This window comes from Lampris incognitus, chromosome 2, assembly GCF_029633865.1.
Source record: "Lampris incognitus isolate fLamInc1 chromosome 2, fLamInc1.hap2, whole genome shotgun sequence".
Taxonomy (NCBI): domain Eukaryota; kingdom Metazoa; phylum Chordata; class Actinopteri; order Lampriformes; family Lampridae; genus Lampris; species Lampris incognitus.
The window spans coordinates 97,319,834-97,332,007 of NC_079212.1; the positions used below are offsets into that span (position 1 = coordinate 97,319,834).

At 47.0% G+C, this 12,174-nt stretch overlaps 1 protein-coding gene across 1 annotated transcript in view; it reads right to left on the reverse strand.

Annotated features, from left to right (window-relative positions):
- Window positions 1–12,174, reverse strand: part of cacna2d2a (calcium channel, voltage-dependent, alpha 2/delta subunit 2a) — a 238,121-nt gene that overhangs the window by 48,082 nt on the left and 177,865 nt on the right. Inside the window, exons 7-8 of the mRNA XM_056272768.1 lie at window positions 5,250–5,381; window positions 4,958–5,015 (exon numbers count right to left, since the gene is read on the reverse strand). Of these exons, the coding sequence (XP_056128743.1) occupies window positions 4,958–5,015; window positions 5,250–5,381 (190 nt within the window). The remainder of the gene's footprint in view (window positions 1–4,957; window positions 5,016–5,249; window positions 5,382–12,174) is intronic.

Genomic DNA, 12,174 nt, shown 5'->3' on the forward strand with positions numbered 1-12,174 from the left:
GGCGGGCAGGCGGGTGGAGGTCAGACATGTTTGGTTCTACACAGCCTAGTCCTGCACAGATCTGTACACATGCCTCTCCCACCTGTGGTACGGAGAACCAAAGGCAAAGGTGGGCACCTTCTACAAAAAGACATCAGCCACTGTCTTGTTTTGTCCTTGTTGTAAAGGATGATGCACCCTATACTGTCCCCTACTGATATAAATAAGGGTTAGGGAAATGTTCTGATCCAAAATCCAGGAAACAAAAACCTTCTATTCACGGTAGCTTCGGCGCAACCGGAGCGAAGAAGGCTCTGAAACAGGTGGAAACACTGCCATGTCCATGAACCCTAACGCTAGGTTGGAGAGTCTTTCTTTCGTATCTGCGGCCATGTCCACAGCGCCTTCCGGTGGAACCATACTCCTGATGTTATAACATTTAAGAGATGACCTGAAACACTGGAAGGTGAATCAGGTCATCTGGACACAATGTCTCACAACGTCTCGACTGACGGCAGTCAGGTGAGACTGACAAGGTCACTTGGATGAGCGATGAAACGTTTCTGTCACTAAACGTTGAGTCCAGATGATCTGATTCACCTCTCTGTGATTTTCTTACCTGAATTATTGAGCAAAGACATACCTGAAACACTCTTTCATAGCTAAAGTCATAGCTAAAACAATCAGATTTTGGTAGCGTGGAGAAACTTTTCACTGAAGATGTGAGGATACTGAGCAATGAGTGAACTGACATTTAAGATGAAGTAAAAATCTCCACTATGCTTGAATAATAGGAGAATTTAACAACAGGCATGTCCTCCAAATTTTTTTTTTAAAAGATACAGATGCAGATTTCCCAGCCACTGAGGATGCACAAGCCAGTGCATCCTTAGTGCCGGTCCCAAGCCCGGACAAATGGGGAGGGTTGCGTCAGGAAGGGCATCCGGCGTAAAATCTTTGCCAAATCAAATATGCGGATCATAAATAAGACTTACATACCGGATCGGTCGAGGCCCGGGTTACCAACGACCGCCACTGGTACTGTTAACCAGCAGGGTGTCGGTGGAAACTATGCTACTGTTGGGCGAAGGAGAAGGAGAGGGGGAAAGCATGTCCAGAGGCAGCTAGAGAGGAGGAAGGGTAGGCATGTGGAGGTGAGAGTTGGAACTTTGAATGTTGGCACTATGACTGGTAAAGGGAGAGAGCTGGCTGACATGATGGAAAGAAGAAAGGTAGGCATACTGTGTGTGCAAGAGACCAGGTGGAAGGGGAGTAAGGCCAGGAGTATCGGAGGTGGGTTCAAACTCTTCTACCATGGTGTGAATGGGAGGAGTAATGGGGTAGGGGTAATTCTGAAGGAAGAGTATGTCAAGAGCATGCTGGAGGTGAAGAGAGTGCCACACAGAGTGATGAGTATGAAGCTGGAAATTGAAGGTTTATTGCTGAATGTTATCAGCGCATATGCCCCGCAAGTTGGGTGTGAGATGGATGAAAAAGAAGAATTCTGGAATGAGTTGGACGACATGGTGGAGAGGGTACCCAAGGAGGAGAGAGCGGTGATTGGAGCGGACTTCAATGGACATGTTGGTGAAGGGAACAGAGGTGATGAGGAGGTGATGGGAAGGTATGGAGTCAAGAAGAGAAATGTGGAAGGACAGATGGTGGTCGATTTTGCGAAAAGGATGGAAATGGCTGTGGTGAATACATATTTCAAGAAGAGGGAGGAACACAGGGTGACGTACAAGAGTGGAGGAAAGTGCACACAGGTGGACTACATCTTATGTAGAAGGCGCCATCTAAAAGGGATTGGAGACTGCAATGTGGTGACAGGGGAGAGCGTAGCTAGGCAGCATCGGATGGTTGTCTGTAGGATGACTTTGGAGACCAAGAAGAGGAAGCGAGTGAAGACACAGCCGAAGATCAAATGGTGGAAGTTGAAGAAGGAAGACTGTTGTGTGGAGTTCAGGCAGGAGTTAAGACAGGCACTGGGTGGTAGTGAAGAGTTGCCAGATGGCTGGAAAACCACTGCAGAAATAGTGAGGGAGACAGCTAGGAAGGTACTTGGTGTGTCATCAGGGCAGAGGAAGGAAGACAAGGAGACTTTGTGGTGGAATGAGGAAGTACAGCAAATTATACAGAGGAAAAGGTTGGCAAAGAAGAAGTGGGATAGTAAGAGAGATGAAGAAAGTAGACAGGAGTACAAGGAGATGCAGCGTAAAGCAAAGAGAGAGGTGGCAAAGGCAAAGGAAAAGGCGTATGGTGAGTTGTATGACAGATTAGACACTAAGGAAGGAGAAAAGGACTTGTACCGATTGGCTAGACAGAGGGACCAAGCTGCAAAGGATGTGCAGCAAGTTAGGGCGATCAAGGATAGAGATGGAAATGTGCTGACAAGCGAGGAGAGTGTGCTAAGAAGGTGGAAGGAATACTTTGAGGGGCTGATGAATGAAGAAAATGAGAGAGAGAGAAGGTTGGATGATGTAGGGATAGTGAATCAGGAAGTTCAGCGGATTAGCAAGGAGGAAGTGAGGGCAGCTATGAAGAGGATGAAGAATGGAAAGGCAGTTGGTCCTGATGACATACCTGTGGAGGCATGGAGATGTTTAGGAGAGATGGCAGTTGAGTTTTTAACTAGATTGTTTAACACAATCCTGGAAAGTGAGAGGATGCCTGAGGAGTGGAGAAGAAGCATACTGGTACCGATTTTCAAGAACAAGGGCGATGTGCAGAACTGTAACAACTACAGAGGTATAAAGTTGATCAGCCACAGCATGAAGATTTGGGAAAGAGTAATAGAAGCTAGGTTAAGAGGAGAGGTGACGATCAGCGAGCAGCAGTATGGTTTCATGCCACGAAAGAGCACCACAGATGCGATGTTTGCTTTGAGAATGTTGATTGAGAAGTATAGAGAAGGCCAGAAAGAGTTGCATTGTGTCTTTGTAGATTTAGAGAAAGCTTATGACAGAGTGCCGAGAGAGGAGGTGTGGTATTGTATGAGGAAGTCAGGAGTTGCAGAGAAGTATGTAGAAGTGGTGCAGGATACGTATGAGGGAAGTGTGACAATGGTGAGGTGTGCGGTTGGAATGACAGATGGGTTCAAGGTGGAGGTGGGATTACATCAAGGATCGGCTCTTAGCCCTTTCTTGTTTGCAATGGTGATGGACAGGTTGACGGACAAGATCAGGCAGGAGTCTCCATGGACGATGATATTCGCGGATGACATTGTGATCTGTAGCGAGAGTAGGGTGCATGTTGAGGAGAGCCTGGAGAGGTGGAGGTATGCACTGGAGAGAAGAGGAATGAAAGTCAGTAGGAGCAAGACGGAATACCTATGCGTGAATGAGAGAGAGGACAGTGGAATGGTCAGGATGCAAGGAGTGGAGGTGACAAAGGCATTTGAGTTTAAATACTTGGGGTCAACTGTCCAAAGTAACGGGGAGTGCAGTAGAGAGGTGAAAAAGAGAGTGCAGGCAGGTTGGAGTGGGTGGAGAAGTGTGTCAGGAGTGATTTGCGACAGAAGGGTATCAGCAAGAGTTAAAGGGAAAATTTACAAGATGGTTGTGAGACCAGCTATGTTATATGGTTTGGAGACAGTGGCACTGACGAAAAGACAGGAGGCGGAGCTGGAGGTGGCAGAGTTGAAGATGCTAAGATTTTCACTGGGAGTAACGAAGAAGGACAGGATTAGGAATGATTATATTAGAGGGACCGCTCAGGTTGGACGGTTTGGAGACAAAGCAAGAGAGGCAAGATTGAGATGGCTTGGACATGTGTGGAGGAGAGATGCTGAGTATATTGGGAGAAGGATGCTGAATATGGAGCTGCCAGGGAAGAGGAGAAGAGGAAGGCCAAAGAGGAGGTTTATGGATGTGGTGAGGGAAGACATGCAGGTGGCTGGTGTGACAGAGGAAGACGCAGAAGACAGGAAGAAATGGAAACGGATGATCCGCTGTGGCAACCCCTAACAGGAGCAGCCGAAAGTAGTAGTAGTAGACAGATGCAGATTTCTCTAACCCAGATTTAATTCAAGAATTCGATGGGTTTTTTTAACTTTGAAAACAATTTGATGCAAATATTTCACTCTGAAGACAAACAATTGTTGTTGTTGTTTTTTTTTTCAATTTCCTCCCTTTATCTCCCCCATTGTACTTGGCCAATTACCCCACTCTTCCGAGCCATCCCGGTCGCTGCTCCACCCCCTCTGCCGATCCAGGGTGGAATCGCCAGCTGCTTCTTTTCACCTGACAGTGAGGAGTTTCACCAGAGAGACGTAGCGCTATTCCCCCCAGTTTCTCCTCCCCCTGAACAGGCGCCCCGCCCATCCAGAGGAGGCGCTAGTGCAGGGACCAGTACACATACCCACATCTGGCTTCCCACCCGCAGACACGGCCAATTGCGTCTGTAGGGACGCTCGACCAAGCCGGAGACAATACGGGGATTCCAACCGGCAATCCCCGTGTTAGTAGGCAACGGAATAGACCGCTACAATACCCGGATGCCCCAAAGACAAACAGTTGTGACATAATCTGTTAAAATAACTGATCATTGTACGTATGGGGAATTCAGTGTTTAGCTGTGTTACGATGGGTAAGCCTGGTTATACTACATACAGTCAGTCAGAACACTAGTGATGATTGCACATTTGTGAAGATGATAAAGTTGAAGACCCACAATTCTTCTACTTAATTCTTTTCATCTTTACGTGAGAAAATGTGTCTTCTGCACTCCTGCTTTGGCTGCTAATGATTATTAACCACTAATGTTAGAATCATAACATTTCAGTCAACTGTTGGGGCCACCATTTTTAAAGTCAACTGCTAAAACTCCTATGAAATCTTCAGTGAATTCATTTCCTCAGCAAAGACAGCCTGAGTTTGACTTCAAATACAGTTAAGCCAGTCCTAACTACCGAGTTTTTGTGCCATTTAAAAGTTTGTGTAGGGGTCAGTCTATCGACTCTTATAAAAGTGACACCTACCACGGTCTTCTGCGGACATCATACAGGTCAATCTTATTGGGAGCTCTCCATGGAGTGGCTAGAGAGAGATACGGGAAAAAAAGAAATTATTGGCCATACACTGTTGTGGAGGATATTTCAGATCAGATTAGATCAAAGTAATCATAATTCTGTTCTGTCTATTGAGTTGCCAGTACAGCCATCTGATAAGAGATTGCCAATGTTCTGCAGCCAGGGAGCCCCAGCGTCAATTTAGACCTTATCTAGTGGTGACTTATGAGTATGAATGTTGACTCTGTACCCTTTAGCTTACCTGGGTAGTATCTGGTCACTCCTGTGGCACTGCCAAACACTTGCCAGCGCAGAGAGCTGTCCTCTCGGCGGTTGTCGATGAAGACCCTTTCCAGCGCCTGGGTCCAGTTCAACTCATTCAGGATAACTGGGGCTACAGGTACACACACACATACACACACACACAAACACACACACGGTCAGTCCTACTAAGGCTAATAGTGTTGTTAGAGGTGCAGGACATCACGCTAGCGAACTCTCTCAGCTGAATAACCTTGTCAATGCCAGCAGCTGTGAGTTGAGTACATAAGCATGTATGCATGCACGCAGCCCAGCCGGAAGCAGCCATCTGAGCGGGGCATCAGGATAATCAGTGTGATCTCCGCGGAGAGCGGTGGAGGAATCTTGGATGACCTTGGCGGAAGTCACGAGTCACTCCCAGCGTGCGGAGGCAGCAGTTTACGGAAGCGGTAGTTTGACGAGCGCCTCCTCTGAATATTTGGCTGCTGTCAACCCGCCGCCAGCGGTGAGATACAAACTCTCTTGGAAGCAATACTGCAAATGTTCACGAATGTGTGTGTCTGCGCACTGCTAAATGCGTGAATGCGTGCAAGGCCACAAATAATAGCTAACCAGTCAGTGGTAGTCTGTGAAATGGATTTATGGTTCAGCAGAGTAGCATTCATCATCACTGCCCTATTCTATCAACATGTGTCTGCTGTCTGTCTCGGTGTCTCATCTGCAGTATAACTCTTCTTCTCATATCGTGAAACAATAGACACACACATATAAACAATGCTTTCAGTGTGCGCTAAATAGCTAAGCTGGAGTCAGAAGATGTGGAGTGCAATCAGTGGTTTAACAGCCACCTGATTAAAGAGGAAACAAGACGAGGCGCTGAGCTGAGGAGAAATTCACTCGCTCCTCTGATTTAATTAGTCAGCCAACCACGGCTAGATAAGCCCGCGAACCGCCTAGTCCAGCTTTTTTTCCCCCTCCTCATTTGAGTCTCACACAAATAAATGATCATTATCCACTTTTCCCATGATTTTCAATTACTGCTCTGAGTCTCTGATGAGCTGTCAGGTTAAGGGGAAAAGAGAGAAGAGAGCGTCCCCCCCCTTCCCCATCCCCGGCCTCGAAACTCACTGTCAACCCTGTTTACTGTACAGCCGATGCCCATGAATATTAATAATCACATTGTTATTGTTTGGAAACACAACATTCATTTATTTACTCAACTGACCTTCACCCTGGTGCAGGGACTGTTGAAGTCAACTGAGGCAAATTTGTGATAATGGGTGATACAAATAAAGTTGACTTGACTTGGCTCTCAACAATTAGCGTGTAGAGTCAAGATTTTTGCTCATCCATCCATTATCCAAACCGCTTATCCTGCTCTCAGGGTCGCGGGGACGCTGGAGCCTATCCCAGCAGCCATTGGGCGGCAGGCGGGGAGAGACCCTGGACAGGCTGCCAGGCCATCACAGGGCACGCACGCACGCACACACGCACACACGCACACACGCGCACACACACACACACACACACACGCACCGGCTGATTCACCTGACCTACATGTCTTCGGACTGGCGGAGGAAACCTGAGCAGCCGGAGGAAACCCACGCACACACGGGGAGAACGTGCAAACTCCACACAGAGGACGACCCGGGACAACCCCCAAGGTTGGACGACCCCGGGGCTCGAACCCAGGACCTTCTTGCTGTGTTTACATACGGGAATGGGATTGCGTCAGTATTCATATGTGTTTGTGAATAATAACAATAACAATAATAATTGATGGCGCGTGATGTTTTTATCCTATCTGGTGAGACCAGAGGTGATTTTCCAGCCTCAGCTAGGCAATAAAGTTGTTCGGCCCTGTGATGGCCTTGGCGGCCTGTCCAGGGTGTCTCCCCACCTACTGCCCAATGACTACTGGGATAGGCTCCAGCATCCTCGCGACACTGAGAGCAGGATAAGCGGTTTGGACAATGGATGGATGAATAATAATAATAATCATTACATTTACATGTGGAAAAAACAAGAAATGTACAAATAACCTGAGACATTTAAAGACTTCCAGGTGATGTGGGCCATCTGCAAATATCCATTCACATCTAGATTATAATTACAGTTAAAGCATTACTATAAATGGGGGGGGGCATGGTGGTGCAGTGGTCAGCGCGGTCGCCTCACAGCAAGTTTTTGCTCATAAAACTGTTAAATTCATACACAAAAATTCACAAACAATAATGCATGCATGCGCACGCACACACACACACACACACACACACACACACACACACACACATGCGCGCGCACACACATCATGTGGACACACAGACCCGAGCGTATCACAGCAATACTAACCAGTGTCTGGAGGATAAGAGCATATAAAAGCCAAATTGCTCCTGTCACCAAAGGGAGCGCCTCAAAGTGTTTTTCTCAAAATTCATTGACATAAACACAAAAGAAGAATAAAGAGGGAGGAGGAGGGGAAAAAAGGCAACCCCAACGCTTCAAATGGGGAGAAAAAGAAACACCCAGAGAGAAGGAATAAAACGAGAGACAGAACGCGAGGGAGGAATTAACACGAATGAGAGGCTGCTTTCACAGCCCAAAAATGCAATCTCTCTCTCTGCCCCTGCAAAAAAACACAGAATAAGTAAACAAATGAATAAAAATACAACACAAATAGCAACAACAACCAAAGAACACTTTGACTGGTTTGTGCAAGATACTAGAAAAGTCACAGCCAAGATACAAGGGTTACATTATTGTTTTTTTTTAATATTATTATTATTTTGAACTTAGACCTCCTTGAGCTTGCCCGGTGACACCAGGTGGATGGTTGCATGGTTTACGGAAAACCGCCTCGGATGCCATTACTGGCAGCTAGCTGAGAGTCATGGGGATGGCAGACAAGTTTGGGCCAAACCATCATCGAAACGATATGTCGGTTTCTATTTGAAAGAGGAGGCTGGGCTGTAATGTTTATTTGTGATATTTCTCTCACCTCAACTTTTGTTGTGTCTTTACAACTTTGTCCATATATAGTATGGTTTTTGTTTCATTGAGGGCAACTTTTTTTTAAACCCCCCCCCCTTTTCTTCCCAGTTGTATCCAGCCAATTACCCCACTCTGCTGAGCCTGCCCGGTTGCCCCCCCCCCCCCCCCCGCTGATCCGGGGAGGGCTGCAGACTACCACGTCTCCTCCGATACATGTGGAGTCGCCAGCCGCTTCCTTTCACCTGACCGTGAGGAGTTTCACCAGGGGGGGCGTAGCGCGTTGGTAGGATCAAGTGATTCCTGCGGCACTTCTAGGCAAGACACGTAGCATCCAAGCACTAGGATTCTAAGAAGACCCCGCCCCTACTCTGCCTCTGATTAGCGAACCTTAACCCTAACCCCGCCCTAACCCTAACCTTAACCAACCCAACCAACCAACAAGCACTGGTCAATCCTAGCGCTTGAATGCTATGCGGGGCGCGTCTTGCCTAGAAGTGCTGTGGGATTCATAATAACGCATTCCCCCCCAGTACAGATATCCCAACTGACCAGAGGAGGCGCTAGTGCAGCGACCAGGACACATACCCACATCCGGCTTCCCACCCGCAAACACGGCCAATTGTGTCTGTGGGGACGCCCGATCAACCCGGAGGTAACACGGGGATTCGAACCGGCGATCCCCGTGTGGGCAGACAACGGAACGGACCATCATGCTACCTGGACGCCCCCATTGAGCACATCTTGAATGTCTGTAGATATTTTTAAATATTTTGTACTCCAGCTCTCTTTTAACTTATTTTTAGCTTTTGGTCTTCATGTGTGTATATCTTATATTGTGTTTGCTGTGTTTGTCTGTGTCTGTCTTGCACTGTTTGGTGAAGCCACAGCCCTCATTTCATTTCATTTTTAACATGTGCCTGCACATTGTTTTTAATGATAATAAATTGAATTGAATTGAATTGAATTGAATCTTGTGTTGAATGTGCAGGGTAACAAACACCACTTAAAGTGCTCTCAGAAAGCACTGCTGATCTGGACTCCAGACAGATCTCAACTGGAAGACAAACATGGAGCAGAAATGAAATAAAAAGCTCAACGATCCTGATATTTTTTTTTTCTCCCAAAGTTTAAGTTGCACACAGAAAGGTACTGGCCATGAATTAAGAAATGTGCTGCAGGTGTCCCTGCCGCTTCAATTTATTTAGCATGAGCAGAGGATAATGCTCACTAATGTTCATATGGAGATTAACCGAAAACCGAACCACGCATTTAAATTTTATCTGGCCTCCGCAGTCAAAGAGCCAACTGATTAACTCTTATAAAAAATAGGTATTATCTTTTAAGCATGAGCTAGCCAGCCATCACGGCAGGCTGCCTCGGCTGCAGCCTATATGCTGTGCCGGGCTGGTGTCATGGTGTTTTTTCCATCTACAGAGGCGCTGGCTCTGTAATGATAGCTGTCTCAGACAGGCCAAGGGCAAGGAGACAACCTGAGATCCCTGCTTAAGAGTAACAGAAAACCTGCTACTTTGACATACAGCTTGCAAAGGAATTAAGCGAGCCACGTTCCCAGAATGAATGTGCCTTTTGGTGTGTGTGCCTGTGTGTACGTACACATGCGTGTGTATTTATGTGCTGGTCTGAGTGCCTTTGAACCAAGGGTACCGAGACGGGCCAAGGTATAGGTGGTGTTTATGCCATCGGCCGACACTGGCTGGAAGTATGCAGATGCGAGCCACCTCTACTGTCAGCACGCTCACTGCAAGGCCCACCACACCCACCCACCCACCCACCCACCCACCCACCCACCCACCCACCCACCCACCCACCCACACACACACACACACACACACACACACACACACACACACACACACACACACACACACACACACACACACACACACACACACACACCGATCCCTTCAGGTTATCGCTGAAAAAATATGGGCACATCACAGATAAGGGAACACAAGCGAGCTAATTCTCTTTGATTTATTCAGTTAGGAAACACCATGACTTCTCTGGACAGTTGATAAAAAGAAAAATACCCCCCACCCCCCGGGGAGAAGTGTGCTCACACAGGCGGACAGGGTCCCCCGAGCACTGCGTCGGGCTCATCTTTCACATGAAACGGGCCCTCTCTGCGATATCTTTAAATGGTAATCCATCAGTGTGCCGCTCCCCTGACGTTTAGAGCACCCTTGGCTTTGCCCCTTTATGGAGCAGGACTGCACACCAAGTAGAGAAACAATTATGAGCGGGATTTATGGAGCATCCCTGCGCCAGCTCGTTCCTCAACCTCGGCCCCACCCAAACCCCCCCCCCGGCTCCTTCGCACACACATACAGACATCATTCAAACTGGTACCAAGAGGATGGAGAGCCGTCGACACTGATCTACGCCTTATGTTCAATATTAATCCAGAATTAAGACGGTAGTATTGAGTACACACACTTACACGGAGACTAACAAACGCCACGGTAGCCGGCCGTAAATCATAAGGGTACACAAATGGTTTCTCATAACAAATCCATTAGGTCTAATGGAAGTACGGCTATAACGCGGTTCAGTCGTTACCATTATCGCTCTCATCTTCGTAAAGCTCTTATGTATTCCTTTATCGAAAAAAGAGTGACTAAGAACCGCGGCGGTGGCGGCAGAATATTAGTTCCACCTTGACATATTGGGGGGCAAAAAAATAATCCTTACACTTACTGTAAGGGTACATACGTAATGTGAGCATCTACCCTGGGCATGTGCAAAAAGCTGGTTTTGAATTTTCTGTAAGGAATAATAGAGAATTGTAGTTTTGGTTAAATTCTATACAGAATGTGTAAGAACATGTGAAATGACAGGACTAGAAGAAGAGGTGATATGAATTTTAATTCATCGGATTATAAGCGCCTTTTGATTCCGGTGGTAGTTTAAGGCAAACCCACCCAACTCAAACAGAGTGACGTCTGTCCAAAATGATAGAAAAGTCCAAATACAGTGAAAACTAATGGCGTCTCCGCAGGACTCTTTCTCTGCAATTCACTTTCCTCTTCTTTATATTTTTATCCTTCCTTTGCGCTGTCTCTCTCTCTCTCTCTCGCACTCCCCCCTCCCTTCGGGGCTGCTTTGCGGGGCCTGGCTGGGTGCTAAAGAGCCTGGACCTTGAACCTTTCATCCTCCAGATGAAACACTAACAACATGAACTGGCAGCACCTCACACATCTACAAAGACTGGCGAAAAACAAAGTCTTTAAGTCCTCCCTGGGAAAAATTGTCTCTTTTTGTTACTTTGGTTGCAAAAAAAAAAAAATCCTAAAGACGTTACATTAGAGGTGTCCAAAAATAACAGCTTATTCATGAAATTTTAATTTCCGCAGCCAATTCACGAGGTCATTCTTCTGAGCGAACCGAAACAGCAACAGCTTAATGAATATTTTATGTGAGGTGTTCAAACGACGCTTCTTTCAAGAATAGCAAAACTAAAAAATGTGTCTGTTAATATGGCTGCCAGTTCTCTTGAGCAGTTATCGCAGCTTTTTAACGGGCAGCACGGCGGTCCAGTGGTCCAGCACTGTCGCCTCACAGCAAGAAGGTCCTGGGTTTGAACCCCAGGCTGTCCCAGGTCCTTTCTGTGTGGAGTGTGCGTGTTCCCCCCATGTCTGTGTGGTCTTTCCTGCGGGTTCTCCGGGTTCCTCCCGCCATCAAAAAGACATGCAACATTTTTCTCAAACATTTTGTCAAAACTGTGTTATTTTTTACAACAAACAATGTGGGCCGTGGCCTCCAGGTAAATCAAGGAGCCCACCCACAACTGCACAAACCATTCGATCATCTTCAAATGGATTTCATTGAACCAACACCCTGTGATGGACTGACTGGCAGCCAGTCCAGGGTGTCTCCCCACCTGCCACCCAATGACTGCTGGGAGAGGCTCCAGC